At 37.9% G+C, this 21986-nt stretch overlaps 1 protein-coding gene across 1 annotated transcript; it reads right to left on the minus strand.

Moving 5' to 3' along the window:
- Window positions 1–1174: 1174 nt before the first annotated feature.
- On the minus strand, window positions 1175–18363 carry LOC121264849 (casein kinase II subunit alpha-like). The gene is made up of 10 exons (XM_041168164.1): window positions 17856–18363; window positions 17456–17585; window positions 16702–16896; window positions 11677–11834; window positions 3018–3108; window positions 2545–2610; window positions 2323–2405; window positions 2147–2210; window positions 1984–2052; window positions 1175–1570 (listed from the first exon to the last, which is right to left on the minus strand). The coding sequence occupies exons 1-10, from the start codon at window positions 18293–18295 to the stop codon at window positions 1511–1513; spliced, it is 1356 nt and encodes a 451-aa protein (XP_041024098.1). The 5' UTR covers window positions 18296–18363; the 3' UTR covers window positions 1175–1510.
- Window positions 18364–21986: the final 3623 nt, after the last annotated feature.

Below are 21986 nucleotides of genomic sequence, written 5' to 3' on the forward strand. Positions count from 1 at the left end.
CAACTGGTGCTTCCACATTCTATCAAAACATTTATATCCTCGTAGAAATTGATACAAAAGAATAAAGTAACAGGACAAAAAAGACAACACACACGGAACAAACTTGGAAGGACAAGAAAATAACTGTTAATTACTGTTCATGCGGCTTCTTATATAATAGATATATATATATATATATATATATATATATATGCACCTGCCAAAATAAGTATTTTGGTCGTTCCAATATATCATTGGATTGTTTCACTAAATGATAAGAAGGATCGTTACGTTGAATAGTTTGAAGTAATTTTGGGTAGCTGCATAATTAGAATGTCAAAGTTTGTCGTCACATTGGGATAAAAATACTCTTCCCATTTCAATCATTCTGTCGGGATAACCGTTTCAACAATATCGTAATAACGTTCAAAAGTAAACAACAATCTTAAAATGAGAAACTCCTGCATGCCCATGTTAACTTTTACCCGAAAGAGCTACTGAGGATGCTCTTCTACAAGGCCCGCAATTGACTGAATTTTTTATTTTATTTTTTTAGTTTTCAGGTTTTAAAAAACAATTATTCTAAAAATTTATAAGAAAAATAAAATTTTATTCATGATAATGCAAAATTTAAAAGAATAAAGAAAATGATCAAGTAGTTTCAATTGGGGGGGGCCAACTATCATTTCCAAATTACTAATTGGTTTAGTGGTAATGATTAAAAGAATTCTGTAAGGGACTCCGTAACATAAACAAAGAATATGTTAAAAAGGTAGGCCATTTTTTTGTTTTTTTTTTTAATTTTGTTTTGAGTTTAATGTAGGATGCGTTAAGGATCAGTCCAATTGTACATATGTTGTCCTTCAAATTAGTTGGGAAGCTGCATTAATAATATGAGGGTACCAAATGAATAGGAGCACATGCAGAAGACTAGCCCATTGGACATATGGGGCCGTTGCCCAAACCACTTTGTCTAGTGAGAAAGATTTTTATTTCTTTAGCCAACCACATAGATATCCACAGAGTATCACGGATGATTAATGAGCCATATGCAATAGCATAACGTTATTAATAACATCCGAACCACCATAATAATATATCCGAATCTTTAACAAAAATATTATCTGATTGGATTTTTTTTTTTTTTAAAAAAAACCTTCCCTTTCAATGAATATTGATTGATTCATTCCAAAAGTTGTGAAAAAAATATATATAGTAGAGATTGCACATGTGAATGTTTTACATGAGAAAGGTGAAAACAAAATAAACCAGAGCCGACAATCCAGCCAGGGATCGGGTCTAAGTTACATTCACAACTTCAGAGCACACACGAACAGATATAGAAAGTTTACAGAAACCTGATTTGTCATAAAATTATAGAATTCAATAAATTGACGGTTCCATTACCAACTTCAAAGGAAAAGAAGAAAAAAACACATGGTGCACACGCCATCCTAATTGCGACCCTGGTAGAAAGGTCCCGACCAAGAAAAAGAAGACACCATACCTTGATAAGCATCTGGAATTCAATCTACTGGGTACGAGTTCTGCTGCTTTCTGCGTTTCTTATTGGGTAAAAATATGGATGTCCCTGCAAGACATCACCATCACTTACCATATATTCTACAAACGTCATAAAATTAAAAATTGAAGAAACATACGGACGGTATTAACGTCAGAATAACAGAATCAACAAGACCACACTAAGAACAGACCAGAAAACTTAATCCTCAGAGACACGTGACTGAAAACCCAATAATCATAATTCACACATACACAGTCCACTTCATTGGGACAGAGTCACTCATATTCATGTGGTAGATCGAAAGCCGAAAAGTCTCACTATTCATCTTGGTAACCAAGAACCATCCGAGTATTCTCACTTTCCAGTGACAACGCTTGACAAATAATGAAAAGAATATAGAATGATGGTAAAAGACAGCAACACTAGTTGTGTACAGTAGCGGTGTAATTTTTGCTTAGTAGTTAAGGATTAGGCGTTACCATTGCTTCTTTTGCAGTAGGCCTCTCTTGGTGATCATATCGTAGCAGCTTGTCTACAAAGTCGACAGCCTAAAAAAATATAAAGCACTCGCATTAAAGAGAACACTTTAAACTTGGACAATTTAATATGTACATATATATCACTAATAATGAAGAATTCTACCTCAGGAACAGCCAAATGTTGATTTTCAACATCAATGAACTTTGTCCATGGTTTTCGGCTATGCCTATTTCAGTTCAATAACCAAGATTTGACTCTGTTAAAACTAATGTTTCCTGATAGCAGCAAACTTAAAAATAAAAAATAAAAAAGGATAGAAACGTGAGAATAATCCCAACCTCCCAACAAGGACTGCAAGATGAGGATCTAACTCTATTCGGTATTTGTTCAGATAAGCATTTAATTCATCTGTCCCAAGCACCTGTGGTAGAAGAAAAAATACAAACTTTGAACTCGATATTTCTCTTCGCTGTGACACCCATCAGCTAAGATTTGTTTCACATAAAAGAATGTGACGTTTGAAAACATATGTACAAACCTCCAAAGAAAACTAGGCCTACCTTGGCTATTTTGACCAGCTGATCAGAATTATCATGCCCATAGAAAAATGGCTCCTTACGGAATATCTGTATAGCACAAACCTCAATAGTAAGCATCACGTACCTTGACAAGGTATCAAACTTTAAAAGACGCAGCTATCCCCCACCCATTGGTGAATAGGCACACAGAAGAACCACTAATATATACATGAACACAAATTTACCAAAACATACCTACGATACTAATACTTGGACACAAAATACCATTTGCAGACCATTCAAGGTCAAAAGTGCACTATATAGGGGCTAAGGATTGCATAAGAAAACAATTAGAATGAAATTTCACAGAGAGGAGGCCCACCACTTGATCCAAGCCAATTGAACACGCCAAAATGACTATGTACAAGGAGAATGTCAAATATAAAGCCCATCTCCACAATGCTTAGAGATATGGCCAACCAAATAAAAATTAAAATGGGTAGGAAAATGCTCACCATTCCGGCAAACATACAGCCCAGGCTCCACAAGTCCAAGGAGTAATCATAGTCTTGCAAATCAACAAGGAGCTCAGGACCTTTAAAATATCTGCAAAACAATGTCGGGTGATGATAGAAGAAGGACATCTATTAATTAAAGAAGACACCCAAATTTTCAATTTCTATATCATAAAAAACTCAACCAGTAGACTTTGGTCTACCAAGAACTACTGCTGCTAACATACATAGGTATGCAATATATCTTCTTCCATAAATGAGTGGAATCTAAACTAACCATTTAAATCAATGATTCCCAAATGATAAAAATATAATCTTGGATCTGCACAATTTAAACTAAATAGCATTCATTAATTTTAACTAGTATTACTTTTATCATTCTTTAAGTCTTTAAAACTCAGTTTCTCTGATCCCAAAAAATTGAAATTCATCCAAGGCAAATGTGCTTCTATTGCAATACAAATTTCCAATTATTTTGTTACAATGCCATCCAGTTCACCCACCTTATATACCTCTCCTTTGTGGATGGGACAAGACAACAAAACTTACTCTTTGCCATCCCTAAGTCACATTAATCTATTCCTGATTATTTTATAACTCTTTGCTATAGCTTATGAGCATGTTGGGTTGTTTTGGTTCTGGTTTTTTATGATGGGTTCGCGTTGGAAGATTTGTATCAACCAAAAGCTTTTCGATTTCAAGCGTGAAAATGGTGGAGGATTACTGAGAATAGTCGTAGGGTGACTAAGTTTATTTCTATTGACACCTTTGCTATGGATTGATTGGCATCTACGGTGGGAGCTTGTGGAGCGTCTGAAGGCTCCTCAAAGTTCTATAAAACTCGAAGGGGAATCATGTGTTGGTGGTGCAAAGATGTAACAATAGGTTCGGCCGGTACATGACGTTGTTGGAATATGGGCATGAACTGAGGCATGGTTTCATCGCTGTTCCAAAAGGATCGAAGGGCGAGGGTTGGAAGAGGTTCGCAGAATCAGTGAGGGAGGCTGTCGATTTCTCCTCTATTTCGAGCATGAAAAACAGAGCACCTGTGAAGGTCTCTTCATCTATTGTAAGAAGCAAGGGGTCTTTTGCAGAGGTTTTGAGGATGGTGCCTCCGTGTATGGTGGTGGAGGACTAGTGGGAGGTCCGTAGGGTGGCCGCTGGGGAGGTGGTGCAACCGAGATTGCATTTGAACCATGCACTCAAGGGTGACAGTTGGTTTTCCAAGGGTGGCTCGTCAAGGGTTGGTGAGGGGTTCTCTTTGATGGCCATGCAGAGCACCCTATTGGGCAAGAAGGAACAAATAGAGCTTATGTTGTATTGGCAATGGGCTTGGGTTCTATGGGCCTTGAGGGATTTATGGTGGGTTCTGGGAATAAGCTGAAGTCGACAGCAGCTAGTGGGCTGGGTTTCGGGGTGGATCCAAAGAAGGTTGTGGTCTCGAATGGAAAAAGAAAAATGTGGATGGGTCGGGCTTGCCTAAAACCCCGAAATGGGTGTTCATGTCGATTCTGTCTCAAGCGTACCGGTATCAGTTTCTCCCTCTAACATGTTGGCATCAATTCTTTGCTCCGATGTCGACAGAACTGGTTCAGACGAATTCACCAGTCGCCAGCAACTCTCTTGGTGGTGTGTTGGAATAAAAAATGCTTCCAGAAGTGGAAGAGGGGGGATTTGTGCCTCGGAATGATGACAGAGAGGTGGAAAATAGAGGGGTTTTAAGCCCGATGTTGTCTATGGTCCCTATGGCCAAGGGCCTAAATCCATTGGAGTCTATTCCTCTAGCTGTTAAGCCTATTTTTCCTATTGAGGTCTTTCGTCAACCAGAGATGGAACGCAGGGTTTCCACTTCGGATTTGTATATTTCTGTAGTGCAACAGGATGTCTCATTTGGAGAGGGTGCGGATGAGTCAAATTTGCAATTGGTCCTTTGTGAGAGGGACTACTTCGATGGGGATGCGGGTGGTCCGGGCCCATCGAACATTTGTAATGTCATAATGGAAGGCCCAAACCACATAGCTTATACTCTAAAAGGACTAGTCAATGATACAATTGGAATCTCATTGAAACCTTATAAAGAGCAAGAACATCACCTTCCCAAATAATGTGATATCTCATACACCACCTACCTTTATTCTTATCATATGATGTATCACAATCTACTCCCCTTAAATTGTTAATGTCCTCGTCGGGCCAGTCCATCATAGGTAGGGGTGATAAACGGTCCGGTCAGACCGAAAGGACCAACCGTTTCGGTCCGGTCCCTTTGGGTGTTCGGTCCGGAAAAATGATGGACCGAAAACATTCGGTCCATCGCCGGACCGGACCGGACCATTTGCAGCCCTAATCGTAGGTAGCACGGCTCAAGTTCCACCTTTACGGTTGGGATAGGCTCTGATACCATTTGTAATGCTCCAATGGAAGGCTCAAACCACGTGGCCTATACTCCAAAATGACTAGTCAATGATACAGGAACCTATTTTTCTATAAGTAATAATATTATATATATATATATCAATAGGAGTAACCAAGTACATTGGACGTATACAAGAAAAATACCTAGCCCATACAAGAAAGCCCCTAATGACCCAAAAGCCTATGAAAACCTACCCAAAATACACAAAGCTCGAATTGGAAAACTATCGATACACCTCCCCGACCCCATCCCCTAGATTCTGTGAAAATAATCCTCTACCCAAACATCCCACTACGAGAACGTTTTCACAAAGCCCTCCCTTTAGCCTTCCCTCGACTTGAGCTAGCTCCCTTAGTATCGAAGTTGATTGCCCAAGAAAGATTCTTTAACTCCCTACTTTTCTTAAACTTAGATTTGGTTTCAAGCGTGTGGCTCGCCTCAATTGTAGTGAGTAGTGCTTTAAATTGGTCTTCATATTCTCCCAGCTCTCCATATGAAAGTCCCAAGGGTTTGTAGAAACCCATTATTTTTATTCAGAATCCAATCCATTGTTGAACCCGCTATAATGATACAGGAACCTTATAAGGAGTAAAAATTTCTCATTCACCACCTACCATTATCCTTATCATATGGAGTATCACAATTTTACCCCCTTAAATTCTCAATGTCCTTGTCGGACCAGCACGTCATAAGTTGCACAACTCAAATTCCACATTTCTGGTTGGAATAAGCTCAGATATCATTTGTAACGCCCCAATGGAGATACCCCATATGATATAGATTGGTGGTGTATGGGATCTCACATTACTTGGAAATGAGAAGTTCTTGCTCTTTATAAGGTTCCAATGAGGCTCCAATTATATCATTGACTAGTTCTTTTGGAGTATAGGCTATGTGGTTTGAACCTTCTATTGGGGTGTTACAAATAGTATCCGAGACTATCCCAACCAGAAATGTAGGACTTGAGTCGTGCCGCCTACAATGGACAGACCCAACGAGGACGTAGGGAATTTAAGGGGGGTAGATTGTGATACCCTATATGATATGGATAAGAGTTGGTGGTGTATGAGATTCCACATTGCTTGGGAATGAGAAGTTTTTGCTCCTTATAAGATTCCAATAGGACTCCAATTATATCATTGACTAGTCCTTTTGGAATATAAGCCATGTGATTTGGGCCTTCCATTGGGACGTTACAATATCACACTCTTCTGCCTAAATCTCCATCTAATAATGCTTCTAAATGGGTCTTAAAGGTGGAGGAATTATAGGATTGTGTGGAGATATAGTGTGATGGGTTTAAAGAGCAATTTAAGGCTCTTCTTGTTGCTATAGAATCTGGACATTCCTCGGCTTTGAAGTCAGCTTCCAAGAAGGATAGGGAATTAAGAAGACTTAAATACTCCATTAATAATGATATTAAAAAGGGAAGTGTTGGGATGGACAGATTGATAGGGCAGGGCTCCTTATTTTTCACATGAAGCCTAAAATTGTCTCTTATAATGTGAAGGGGATCAATGACTCCAGCAAACGTTTTATTATTAGATCGCTACTTCGAAGTTGGAAAGTGGATATTGTTTGTCTCCAGGAAACCAAGTTGCATTTTATTGATAGAAGTATCATTTTGGAGTTTGTGGGGATATTCTTACGTGGGTTGGGCTTATTTGTCATCTTCGGGGGCTTATGGAGGTGTTCTTGTGATGTAGGACAATAGAGTGGTGGAGTTGGTGGAGAAGTGCAATGGGAATTTCTCGATGGCATTTTTTTTAAAAATGTTGAGGATGAGTGGACGTGGGCTTATGCGAGAGTGCATGGGCCAAATCTGGATAGGGACATGCTGTAGTGTATAAGTGGAGACTTCAACATTACTTGGTTCACAAGTGATTCAGGTGATCCTAGCATGTCCTCGGCAATGAAGGATTTTTGGGAGTTCATTTTCAACCTGGAGCTCTTGGATCTACCCCTTGTAGGGGGGTGCATCCACTTGGTCCAATTGTCAAGGTTAGTCGAGATTGATTAGATTTCTTGTATCTCCATCATGGGAGGTTCATTATCCAGAGTTGTGGCAGAAGAGATTTTTCTCGTGTTTGCTCAGACCATTTTCCCATTTTACAAGATTGTAGTGGTATTCATGGGGTCTAAGGTATTTTAAGTTTGAAAACATGTGGTTGAGAGCTTATGGGTTTGTTGATAAGGTTAGGAGTTGGTGGTCTTCTTATCAGTTTTCAGGCACTCCCAATTTTATCCTTGCTGGTAAACTTAAAGCTTTAGGCCTCGTTTGTTTTCAGGAAATTTCTCAACTCATCTCATCTTTACAACTTTCTCAAATTCTCATACAAAATAAAATAAACAATTCAACTTTTTTAAATTCCAAAACAAAAATATTATTAAAAAAATATATTCTAAAAATATTTTATTCAACTTTTTAACTTTAATCTCAACTCATCTCATCTCAAACGAGGCCTTAAAGTCTTATTTGAAGAAGTGGAACTGTGAAGTATTTGGGAATATTGACAACCAGAGCTGCATATTTTGGAGGTTTGGAAGGAAAATGAGGTTATCTCTGAGAAGGCATTGTTGAGGAAAAAAGAAGTGGTGTTTGACCTTGAGAGGGTTTTGTTTATGGAAGAGATTTTTGGAAGGTAAGAGTTAATGGCTCTTTGGTTAAAGGAGGGTGATAAATGCGCTAACTCTCATCGGCATTATAACACCATAGAGTTACTACATATTGTGCAGTTTTATGAATCGCTTTTATCCGAACCAACAGCTTGGAGGCCTAATCTAGATATTCTGGATTTTGGTTCTTTAAATCCTCTTAAGGGCAGGTTTGGGGGGTGAGATAAGAATTTTGTATTTTGTTTGAAAGTTTAAAATATTATGTTTTAATATTATTATTGTTTTGGGATTTGAAAAGGTTGAATTGAGATTTGAAAAAGTTAAATTGTTTATTATTTTTTGCATGGGAATTTAAAAAAGGTATAATTATGAGATGAGATGAGAATTTTGTATTTTGTCTTGTGCCCCAAACCAACACTAAGTGCAAGTTGGTTGGAGAGACCGCTTGATGAAAATGAGGTTTTCAGGTGGTTAGTGGGATGGCCAAATATAAAGCCCCAGGTCCAAATGGCTTTTCTCTTGCTTTTTCAAGTGTTGGGATGTCGTGAAAGTAGATGTGTTGCGGGTATTCCAAGAATTATTCTCCTTCCATAAGTTTGAAAAATCTCTTAACGCCACATTCATTGCTCTCATTGCAAAGAAATCTGGGGCTTTTGAGTTGAAGGATTTTCATCCTATTAGCCTAGTAAGCGGGGTTTACAAGATAATCTCGAAGATGCTTGCTAATAGTATGAGTATGATTATGGAAAAAATTATCTCTAAGCCCCAAAATGCTTTTGTATGAGGAAGGCAAATACTTGATTCTGTTTTGGTTGCTACTGAATGTTTAGACAGTTGATTGAGGGAGGGTGTCCCTGGTGTTTTTTGTAAGTTGAATATGGAAAAGCAATTGATCATGTGAATTGGGATTTCCTTCTCCATATGTTTGGGCTTGGGGAGAGGTGATGTGTGTGGATTAGACATTGCGTTTTTACTGTTCATTTTTAAGTGTTAGTTAATGGTACTCCACGTGTTTTCTTCCACATCTCTCATGGTTTGAGACAAGGGGACCTTTTATCTCCATTCCTATTTGTTATCATTGTGGAGGTGTTGGATAGAATGATGGAGGCAGCTGTCAGGGCCCCGCCGGGGGGGGGGGGGGGGGAGTTTATTTTCGGTGGGAAATGTCAATAATGGGACTATCACACTTTCTCAGCTTCTTTTTGCAGACGATACTCTGATCTTTTGTGATGTGCATCGTGATCAAATTCAAGCCTTAAGGGATGTGTTATTATGTTTTGAAGCTATTTCGGGCTTTACGGTGAATCTGGGTAAGTCAGAGATGGTTTTGGTGGGGGAGGTGCAGAATATAAATTATTTGGCGAACTTTTTGGGCTGTAGGTTCGCTTCTTTACCAATGAAATACTTAGGCCTTCCGTTGGGGGTTTCTTTTAAGGCTATGGTTATTTGGGATGGGATGGGTTGAGAAGATTGAGAAAAAGTTGACTGGTTGGAAGATGTTGTATTTATCAAAAGGAGGTAGAATTACCTTAATCAAAAGTACACTCTTCAATCTTCCAACTTACTTTCTCTCTTTATTTCCATTGCCTGCAGGGGTGGCTAATCAGATTGAAAAGTTATTTCGTGCATTTCTATGGGGCGGCATGGGCAAGCAAAATGAACTCCATGTTGTTAGTTGGAATAAAGTTTGTGCTCCTATCTCAAATGGAGGTTGGGGGTTCGTAATTTGCAATTGTTCAATAAGGTTTTGTTGGGGAAATGGTTGTAGAGATATCAAGCAGAAGGGGAGTCATTATTGAGAGAGATGATTGATCGAAAATATGGGTGTGTTTGATGTTTGGTGTGGAGATCGGGCCCTTAATAGGGTCTTCCTGACTATTTTCCATATGGTTTCTGATCAGCACGCCTTTGTTTCTGATTTGTTAGTTCGTTCTAATGGTTCTTTGCAGTGGGATGTTTGTTTTATTAGAGATGCTCAGGATTGGGAACTTGATGATGTCTCAAATTTTTTCAGCTTCTTATATTCCCTAGGAATAAGGGGTTATGAGAGAGATAAGATGTTGTGGCAAAAGCCTATGGGAAGTAAAAAGTTCACAATTTGTTCATATATAAGATGTTGACTGTTCAGCATAGCCCCTCTTTTCCTTGGAAGCGCATTTGGAAGACTCACATGTCTTCCAAAGTCGCTTTTCTTATATGCCTCACTTGGAAGACAATGGATAATCTGAGGAAGCGTGGCCTTATTGTTATGAAGTGGTGTTTCATGTGCAAGAAGCATGAGGAATCAGTGGATCACTTACTGTTGCATTGTGAGGTCACTAAGGCCTTGTGGGATGGAGATTTTAGCCAAGTTGGGTTGGCTTGGGTGATGCCTTTGAGAGTGGTGGATCTTCTTGCATGTTGGAACGGGTTATATGGTAGCTCTCAAGTGGCTATAGTGTGGAAGACGGCTCATTTGTGTCTTATGTGGTGCATTTAGTTAGAAAGTAATGAGAGGTGCTTTAATGATAAGGAGCGCACCTTTGTGGAAATCTAGAGTTTTTTTGTGTACTCTTTACTACAATGGTTTTCTGCTTTAGCGCTTAATGGAGCTTCTGCTCATGACTTCTGTTGTCATTTTCTGTTTTCTAGAATGTATTTAGATGTTTTCTTTTTTATGCATCCTGTGTACATAGGCTTCATCTATTTCGTTCGTATTAATAAAATTGTCTTCTTACTCATCAAAAAAAAAAAACTCTTTGCTATTTCCCATCCATAACTCAGTGATTCTTCACTAAATAGCATTTACTCTAGTCCACTTGCTTATCTTTAAACCTTTGACTTTTAAGGATTATTTATAGAATTCTAAACCAATAATGATCCTAACTCCAATTTCATAAATTAAAGCTTTCGATATGAAACCCAAATTAAAATTAGAGCTAACTATAAAGGATGTCAAATTAATTAAATAAAATGTGCAACACACACTACATGTATCACATTACCTCTTCTTACAAATGTCTGTTCACCTCAACATAAAATTAACAAGGTATAGTAAAACCTAAGAAACTAGACTCATAAGTTCTGCAACATCTAATCCAATATCTACAACTCCTTGAATGTGATTTTATTAATATTTCCCCCATCTTATGAGTTGCCCACTTTTCTTTTCTATTTTTTTTTCTACTTCCACTCTTCAAAAAATGAGTTGCCCATGAAAGAGTACGCAATCTCCTGTGCCACCCAAAGTAACATTTTTTTCTTTTATAAGAATGTGTCACCCAAAGTAATGTGAGGCACAATAGGCCAATACTAAGATGCAATCAAGGACTAGACAGACAAGTGAACACCAACGACTAAACCCACGAATCCGAAATGATGAATTTTGCAGCAGGGAATCCATTATCTACAATTTCTCAAATCAGATACGTTCAAGTTGTCGCTAATTTATTAGTTTTTCATCAAAAAGTAAAAAGAAATTTCCTCTTCCATCCCAAATAATAACCCCAATAGATCCCAAATAAGATGCAACTATCAGGCAATTTCTAGATGCTACAAACCAAAAGGAAAAGAGAATAGGGTAGTTTCGAAAGAGAGAAAACATGCGCACAAATATAAATCAAGATCTTTCCAAAAAAGAAAGCAAACCTTGAAGCAACACGGACATTATATTCTTTCCCTGGATGATAGAACTCTGCAAGTCCCCAATCTATAAGACGAAGCTTCCGCTGTTCATGATCGATCATTACATTATGGGGCTTCACATCTCGATGCATAATGCCTTGTGAGTGACAGTAATCCAATGCCTACAGATTCAATCAATAGAAATGCAAGACTCCCCCCAAGTTAGAAATAAGGGTTAGATTATCAGTGGACCAGTTTGTGCACGTGAACACTACGAAAAATCAAGGCGCAATTTTTAAGCAGAATATTTTGACTAGTTTGAAAGTGTTGTGTATAAAACAATTAACATAAAAAAGGGGGGAACAAGGCATAGAAATCTGACTACACCCAATGCCTCAGATCTTAAACAAGAAAGCAATCAGAGTTTAACCTGACCAACACTTCCTTGGTTTGTGATATTCTTCCCTGTTGTTTCCCCTTATGGCTCCCATCACCACTAAACCTTCAAAAATCTCTCTGAGTGAGATTTTAGAAAATATAAAACCCAAAGTTCTTCAAAGAGTGCAAGGCAATTAGGATTTGAAAAACTTGAATTAGGATTTGAAAAACTTGAATTGTTTATTATATTTCGTGTGGGAGTTTACAAAAGTTGTAATGATGAGATGAAATGAGATGAAATGTGAATTTTATGTCTCATCTCATGCCCCAAACATACCCTTAAGATACTTTTAGTTCATCAATTTGGAGATTTTTGGTTCTCGAGTGATTTGGGCAATGTTGTTGTTTTGACAAGGTTTGATGAGGATATTGAGATTGGACCTTGAAAGTATGCATGGTTCTCATTCTGGAGCAGAAAGGTGTTATGTAGGCATTATGTTTCATGCAAGGGCTCGGATGATTGTTTCATCTCAAGAATTTGTTATTTTATTCAAGAAATTTACTTCCTTATTTTGAAGCTGCAAACATTTTTGTTTGTGGGATGTTGTTATGGTATTCTAGGTTTGCTGTGATCTTCTAGGGGTATTTTTTTTTCTTGGCCTGGTTTGAATCTTTTTGTTGTTTGTTCTGTCTTAGTGTTCTGACTTCTTGTGGGAGTTCTGAACTGCATCTTGTGTTTCTTGAGCACCATCCCCCTTTATATTTTTTCATGTTATTTCTTGTTCAGTTTTGAGGTGTTTGATGTTAGTCTTTTTGCCTATTGTTATTATCTCTTTTTTACAATTTTTTTTTTTTTTATGCCAAAAATATACTTTTTTTGATAAGTAAATGAGTAGCTTTATTGAATAGAATGAAACTAGGCAATGTCCAAGTACACAGGAAGTATACAAAGTGAGACACCTAATTACATTCTAGTGAACTAAAAAGAAGATAGAAATTCATGGACATTCACACCCTTCAATACAATAGCAGAAAACCACTGTAAAAGAGAGAATATAAAAAAATTCCCCCACTGCACACTCCTTGTTGTTAAAACACATATCATTCATTTCCGACCATAGACACCACATTAAGCACAAAGGTATCATACGCCACACTGCTGCCAATTGTGCACTGATATGCCTCATGTTCCAGCACGCAAGTAATTCCACCACACTCAAAGGTATTACCCAACTCAGTCCGGCTCTATCAAGGATACCAGCCCATAATTCCCCTGCCACCTCACAATGTAAAAGCAAGTGATCTACCAATTCTCCATTCCTTTTGCACATATAGCACCACTCCATAACCACCATACCCCGCTTCCTTAAATTATCAACTGTCAAAATCTTTCCAAGCGCAACTGTCCAAATAAAAAATGTAACTTTAGACGGAACTAGTGCCTTCCAAATACTCTTCCACAGGAAGAAAGTGGGTTGTTGTGCTGTCAAAGCCTTGTAAAAGGATTTAACATTAAACTTTTTTCTCCCCGTATGAATCCACAACATACGGTCACCCTCATTTCCTCATACCTTTGTTGAATACAAGTAACTATAAAAGGCTGTCATATCATCAAGTTCCCAATCCCGAGCATTTCTAGCAAAAGTGACATTCCAAGTTACCGTCTCATTGGCACAACACAACAAATCTAAAACTGCCGCTTGCTGATTTCCAGCCATATTAAATGCGACTGGAAAGACAATGGAAATAAGGCTCTCCCCACTCCAAGCATCAAACCAAAAGTGAAGTCTTGCTCCATCACCCACTCCCAACCTAATATGTTTTTCAAAAGTGTTCCACCCCTTTCTAATAATTTTCCATAGGCTTACTCCATATGACCCCCTACCCTCCTTAGAACACCATCACCCCCACTCACTACCACACTTGTGTTCAATTATCTCTCCATAACGAGTTCCCTCCCATTTGATACCTCCACAACCACTTACCAAGAAGGGCCTTGTTGAAGATGCTCAAGTTTTGCACCGCTAATCCCCCATTCGCAATCGGACAGCACACCCTTTGCCAACTTACAAGGTGAAATTTGATTTCCTCCTCCATGCCACCCCACAAGAAAGCTCTAAACAACTTTTCAATATGATTAGCCACTCCCACCGGTAATAGAAAGAGGGAAAGGTCGTAAGTAGGAAGGTTAAAAATGGTACTTTTAATAAATGTTAACCTCCCCCTTTTGATAGATATAGCCGCTTCCACCCCGATAATCTTTTCTCAATCTTATCTACCACCCCATCTCAAATGTTCTTTGATTTAAATCACACCCCCAAGAGGAATCCAAGATACTTCATAGGAAGTGAAGTAATTTTACAGCCCAACAACTCTGCTAGAGAAGCAATATTGCTCACAACCCCCACCGGTACTAATTCTGACTTCCCCAAGTTCACCTTAAGTCCTGAAACAGCTTCAAAACACAACAAAACTGCCCTTAGAGCTTGAATTTGGTCGCTAACAGCGTCACAGAAGATAAGTATATCATCCGCAAATAATACGTGAGAAATGGAACTGACACCATTACTGTTATTGCCCACTGAAAAACCAACAACAAATCCCCCCCTAACGGCAGCCTCCACCATGCGGCTCAAAACCTTCATTACTAAAACAAAGAGGAATGGTGACAGTGGATCCCCTTGTCGCAAACCCCTCGAAGGCTGAAAGAAACCACAAGATTTTCCGTTGATTAAAACCGAAAACCGAGCTATCGAAACATAGTGTTTAATCCATTCACACCACCTGTTTCCAAAACCACATCTTCTCAACATATAGAATAGGAAATCCCAACACACATGATCATAAGCCTTTTCCATGTCTAACTTGCAAAGGACCCCCGGAATGCCTTCTCTTAACCAGCTGTCCAAACACTCATTCGCTATCAAAACAGAGTCCAAAATTTGCTGATCCCAGACGAAAGCATTTTAAGGTTTGGAAATGAGTTTGTCCATCACCAAACTCATGCGATTAATTAACACCTTTGAAATGATCTTGTAGATCCCACCTACCAAGCTAATAGGCTGGAAGTCTTTCAAATCATGGGCACCAACTATCTTTGGGATAAGAGCAATGAAAGTAGCATTTAATGACTTCTAAAACATAAGATTAGAATGAAAAAATGGAAAATCTGCATCACTTCCTCATTCACTATCTCCCAACACTCTTGAAAGAAAGCCATAAAAAAACCATCCGGGCCCGAGACTTTATTTTTGCACATACCTCTCACCACTAGATGCACCTCCTCTCTGACAAACGACCTCTCCAACCAACTTGCTACCTCCGAATTGAGCTGGTCAAAAATTAAACCATTAAGTTTGGGGTGCCACTCTACTTTTTCAGCTAGGAGCTCCTCATAGTACTGCACTATATGGTCTTGGATCTCTTCGGGAGACTGTAACACATTTGAGCCTGAATGAAGGACTTCAATAGCGTTGTGGCGCCTATGAGAATTGGCCACCTTGTGAAAGAACTTAGTGCATTTATCTCCCTCCTTCAACCAAAGCGCCATTAATTTTTGCCTCCAAGATATTTCCTCCATCAACAAAACTTTCTCAATTTCGGATACCACCACATTCTTTCTTAACAAAGAGTCTACATTCACCTCCCCTTCCTCCAATACTTGTAGCTCATCCCAAAGAATATTTTTCTGCACTTCCGTATGTCGAAATACTTCTTCATTCCACTTCTTTAAGTCAACCTTTAGAGCTTTAAGTTTGCCCGCCACTATGAAACTAGGTGTTCCATCAAAAGAATAAGCTTCCCAACAAGCCCTTACCTTCTCCACAAATCCATCAACTTCCAACCACATATTCTCAAATTTGAAGGGACGCCAACCACCATGAATGCCACCACAATCAAGCAAAATTGGAAAATGATGGGAACATACCCGTGACAACCTTTTCTGACATAGGTGTGGAAAGTGCATCTCCCATGAAGGGGATACCAGAAATCTATCCAACCTTTACCCCCCCCCCCCCCCCACCACCACCACCACCACCAAAGGAAGATCCACGAGATTCAACTCAAAAATCAACTCTGAAAAGTTTTCCATTGATCTTGTCAACGTAAATGTCCCCGCCCTCTCACTAGGGAACCGAACAATGTTGAAATCACCACAAAAAATCCAAGGTAAATCCCATGAAAATCAACTACAGTTATATGAGTCCAATTGACAAAGTTGAAGAATGGAAATCAATAGTGGGAGCGTTGTTGTATCTTATGAGCAGTCCTTGTATGTTCGCTTTCTTTTATTAAATCCAAAACAATTGATATTGTCAAAGATAAGAATGAAAACTGCAACATCATTATTCAAAATGTTTTCTGCTCCAGCTTTGTTGCTGAAATAAGATTGTAAAGTAAAAGCTAACTAGGTCTAGCTTCATCATTAAACAATCTAGCCCCAAATCCAAGCCTCAAAAGGAAAATAAATAAAAGGAAAATTCTGAACAATATAGAAAAAAATGAGAATCAGTCTGAAAAAATAAATTTACATAATATGTCTATATGCTTCCATGGTTCCACCACACATCAAAAAGGAGATATGGAACATGACTTACAAATGAGGGTAAGAATGATAATTGCAACTCGTTAATCTTAATGAAGGGGAACAGAAGGGGACAGTAAGCTTGCCTTTAGAAGCTCATAGATGTAATATCGAATGTCATAGTCAGATAGTGTTGGATAAAGCACTTTAAAATCTGTATTATTCACATGTTCAAATATAAGACTTGGGGTCTTTGATTGCTGGTCTCTAACAATATCAAGCAGCTTCACAATATTCGGCCCACCGCAAAGATTCTGTAGTATCTTTATTTCCCTCTTAATCTGCATTTTTTTGTATGGGGGGTGGGAAGGGGGAAAAAAAAGGTAAGTTTACCAACAGTGAGTCTTTAAACCAAAATTTTTTTTGATAAGTACAGTGAGTCTTTAAAGCAAAATTAATATAATATTGAAATGGAAACTTAAAGGAAAAAAGGGGTGAGTTTACCAACAGTGAGTCTTTAGAACAAAATTAATATAATATTGAAACAGAAACGTAAATAATTCAAATATAAAATGGCTTGGTTTCCCGTGTAGCCATGCATTTTAGGTTGTTTTTAATAAAATCTCGATCATTTCCAAAATTATACAATGGCTCGATGATGCAGAAGCATCGTTATGTCTAGTTCAGAAAAGGATGGTAGATTGAATCAATTAGTGTGTATCAAATCCAGCACCATCACAATAGCAATATCTTTGAAACAGACCACAAATACTATATATAGCAAGCATTAAAATGATAAAATTCCAAAAATACGAAGCATTCGTCTATCATCATATCATGGAATTTGAAGACCAAGGTATAAAACTCCGAACCAAAGCCAATGCAAATCATGCAACTCACCTTCTTCTTCTTTACCGGTTTAAGAATCTTAATAACACATTTCTCGTTATCGGTGCAGTGAACGCCCTCAAATACTTCACTGTATTTTCCCCTCCCAACCTTTCTCACCACCTCGTAATCATCCTGCTCCCTATATAACCAATCAATACCACATATAAACCGTTAAACACACACATTCCAGCTCCACAGTAAGAACCAAATTTCGTAATTCGAAACCCAAAGTTTTCCACTTTTATACTTTATTCAAAATTGCAAACCAAATACTCCACCACGGAAGATTATTACAAAAATTTTGTTTTGGAAAGCAACGCAAACACTCCAAATTATTATAAAATTAGGAACATACATGTTCTTATACATAAAAATACGCACGTAAAACGAAGGAAGAGAGATTAAGTACCCCCATTGGACGGTGAGGGACTCGTAGTCCCAGTAGTCTTTGGGGCGAATGACGTTGACATCAGCATAAACCCTAGCCTTGGAGGGGGCGCCAGGGCGGCGGATGGATTTACCGATCTTCTGCGCCAGGGTTTCCGATAGCGTTGGCAGCTGACGAAGGCGGGGGAGCGAAGGCGGGTTATAGTGTTGGCTGGGGGATTGGTGCTGCGGCTGCTGCTGCTGCTGCTGCTGCTGCTTTGAGCGAGAGAGGGATGTGGCGGAGGATACGAAGAGGCGGAGGAAGAAGGGGAAGGAGGGAGATAGATGAGGAGAGAGGGAGATAGAGGAGGAAGAGAGAGATGGCGTGGTGAAAAGAGAGAGGAGATAGCTGTGGTGGTCGTGGTGGTGATGATGATGATGATGGTGGGAAAGCCTGAAGTACTGGAAAGGCCTTATGGCCATCAAATCTTTGCAAAATAGGGGAAATAAAACAGCTGCACCACCAAGGATGCCTAAATTCTTTACCCTTTGTTTTGTTTTTCTTTTTTCTTTTTTTTCGATTTTATATATTTGTGGGCCATTAATTTTTTCTTAGTTATTTGTCAAATTCGTATATGGCAGGCTGTGATTACAAATACATCCTATTAGTAGCACCAATACCAATATTAAATTCAGAATTTTTCTATTTAAAAGTTAGTGTGGAAGTATACGGCTTCTCATTCAAGATTTTTTCACATTAATAATAAATTTAATAGTAGTAAAATAGAATTTGAATAAAAACTCTATTAAGGACGTATTTCACTATTATGCACTCTCGATCTCCTTCAACCAAAGAATAAGATGGCTTCAGGGGTCTGACGATGCTCCTCTAACACTTAAGCCAGTAACGATCTGAATCTTCTTAGAGTAAAATTATTCGAGAGCTTTCAATAATGGAATTGGATTCTTTAAATAAAAAATTTGCCTTTTTAGGATGGCCTAGATAAACTATTATATCCACTATTTGAAATTTGAACTTTAGAGCCTATGGGTTATCCACTTATTTTGAATGAGTGAATATCTTAATTGTCTCAGGATAAACGACGGGCGTTCATGTCCTTAACAAACCGACATGAACTCTATTGGGCCAAAGTGATTTGTTAGGTCACCATGATCTATGCCCAAGGCAGCACTCCGCGAACCCTTATGGTGGTGTTAAATCTCTTCCAAACTCGTAAATAGGCATGATATATTTATCCTGCTCAAAACGGCCTAAAAGATAATGATATAGAGTTATGCTATAGATTAGTCATCCACGCACTCCACACTTTTTTATTTTTTCAGCTTTATGTCAGACCTATCACAATCACCTTCACCTTCAACCTCTCTCTCCCCTCAATCTCTCTGATCTCTCTCTCTCCCTCCTCAAGCTCTCATCATCCTCTCTCTCTCCTCAAAGTATCATTGGCTTCTCTCTCCGACCTTTCTCTCTTCAAATTTTGTTAAAAGCGAAAGAATACAAAATAAAATAAAATAAAATAAAACCCAACACTGTGGTAACGTGTGGGGATGTGGGATCAACAAACATAGAGTTTTTCTAATGACATAATGGTCGGTACCTGAAAATCTACTTTTTGCTATCGGGGCATTAGGTGCACTGAAAATAGATCAAGTGGGAATTATTTTCTTTATACAGTATGGTTGAGATATATGGAATTTAGAAAAAAATGCTATCTTTATTCTTTAATTATATTTATTATAATTACTGATTCTAAATAATTTGTATATATCATATCAGTCATAAATAGTCACCTAAAATATGCTGGAATAGCAAAACCCCAAGATCATATACAAAACGGTTTTAGTCTCAAATTTACTATAGCGCATACTTACCTAACACATTTCATAATTGTATTTTAAAATAAGATTTTTTTTAAAGTAATGTTATTTTTATAAAAATATTCTTTAGTTTATAACATAATTATATAAAATATTATAAAAAATATTGTGTATTGATATTTTTTAGAGTTAATCTTATAATTAGTCCGACCTACACATTTTAAAAAGCAGCCTCCAAATAAATTGATGCCACGTATACTTTCCATCTAAACTATAATGGAGCCGTACAACAGCAAATCTTAATCCCTTCTCACATTTAGATCTCTCCCTTTCACCATCGGTCTCTCGCATCTCTTCGTCTCCCTCACAACATTAGGTGGCCCATCCCAACCCCTCGTCCACCTGAGGTTCCTTCGTCGGTGAGAAATCGGAGCTCTATCTCCTCTGATTTTTGGCAGATTCTCCTCGTGAGCTCGCCGCTTCAAATTTTTGTTAACTTTTTTTGTTTGAAAAAAGCTCTGATTTTCTCACTCGCTTCGTTATTTTTGGAAACTTCGAGTAAAATTGTTTATCTTTGTTTTGCTTTAGTTGACCTGTTTCTTCTTTAGTAGTCTACGCCATTTTAGCTGAATAAGCAAGCCTATGTTTGCTAAAACCAAAAACACAAGCCTTTGTTTGCTTCTTGAGAAAATGCTGGGGAAGGAATTAATCAGGTATTTATTTTTGTACATTTAAAATTATAGATGCTTCACATGGGGGAGAGAGAGTAGAATATATGGAAGATTGATGATGCAGGTTTAGTATGGAATAGGAATTTTATAAGGTAATGAGGCGGCCATCAAATTAAGAAGAAGAATTAAGGCCTCGTTTGTTTTTAAGAAACATCTCATCTCATTTCATCATTATAATTTTTTCAAATCTCTACACAAAATAAAATAAACAATTCAACTTTTTCAAATTTCAAAACAAAAATAATATTAAAAAATATATTCTAATAATATTTTATTCAACTTTTTAACTTTAATCTCATCTCATCTCATCTCATCTCTGAAAACAAATGAGCCCTAAGTTAATTTTAGGAGGAACAAACCTTAAGCCATTTGCCAGCTTGAGTCACGGCTAAAAGCTTTCATGAGTCGCACTGAAAAGCTGGAGAATAAGGCTTCGTTTGGAAGTCAAAAACAGCTCAGCTCAGCTCAAATTTGAGCTGCTTTTGCCATCCAAATGTATTTTGAACTGAGTTTTATCATTCAACTCAGTTTAAATCATAGATAGACATAACATGTCTACTTTTTGCAGAGATTCCTGACTGAACCCACTGTCAGCTTTAAATTATTTTTACTTTCCGTTGGACCGTTATAACTCTACCCTCTCTCTCTCTCCGTCTCTCTTTTCCCATCATTCTTCTTCCCCAACCCATCGCAGAAGAAAATAAATCCATTTTCATAAAATCAAAGAGTACCAAATTATGAATACTATTATGAAAATTCAAATAAAAAAAAAAAAACACCCGATGGCATCCAACCTTATTTCCATTTTGCATGTTCTCGTTGGCATCTAAACTACAGTGTCAAATCCTTTGATATTTTTCCTTTGTTACATTTGGCGCCAGATACAGAAACCATTTTTATTTTTACTGTAATGTGAACAGTATAAAATAATGGTGGGATATATTTCTTTTATAACTTTCCATAAATATATATAAACTCATTTTAACATTCAAACATATTTTAAACTTATTTTAAGTGGATCCTATCAAACTCGTTCAACAATCTTAACTCACTACTATTCATAAAAATTTAATTTATTTCAATTCATTTTAACATCTAAACACAACTTAATAGAGATAGAGAAGGTTCAGTTAGCCCAAATTAAAAGGGAGAATGGATTTTTGCAAGTTCGGTTTGCAGCCACGACCATGGATGGATCGAGGAGAGTAGTGATGCCTCCAACTTTTCAGGACTAGTCCACTTTGGAACTTCAAAGTATTGACTTTTGGGTTTTGGGTTCTGGTGTGATAAGCTTATCATGCTTAGAATGAATTTACTGATGTGGCAGATTTTTATTGTAGGTTGTTAAAGGTCAAAAAAGCAGCCAGACCGTTCCAAAGCGTACCCTATTTTTTATAAGACAAATAGAGGAAAAATAGAGATTATTCACGCACGGCCGTCGTTGAAATCGCAGTTTTGCGGGCCTATAAGGTTTCGCATTCGACCGAAAAAGTGTACCAGATGGCCAATCCTGTCCACATTCAGCCCACCTATCATTGGACCGACATTTGGTTATACACTCTATCTTTTTCTCTCTCTCTCTCTCTTTTTTTTTTCGAGACATG

This window comes from Juglans microcarpa x Juglans regia, chromosome 1D (assembly GCF_004785595.1).
Source record: "Juglans microcarpa x Juglans regia isolate MS1-56 chromosome 1D, Jm3101_v1.0, whole genome shotgun sequence".
Lineage (NCBI taxonomy): Eukaryota > Viridiplantae > Streptophyta > Magnoliopsida > Fagales > Juglandaceae > Juglans > Juglans microcarpa x Juglans regia.

Coding starts and splice junctions, on each gene's coding strand:
- LOC121264849 (XM_041168164.1), bottom strand. CDS start 18,295: ATGGCCATAAGGCCTTTCCAGTACTTCAGGCTTTCCCACCATCATCAT. Junction 2,406..2,544: donor AGCTGGTCAAAATAGCCAAG/GTAGGCCTAGTT, acceptor CTTCTACCACAG/GTGCTTGGGACAGATGAATT. Junction 2,053..2,146: donor AACATTTGGCTGTTCCTGAG/GTAGAATTCTTC, acceptor ATATTTTTTTAG/GCTGTCGACTTTGTAGACAA.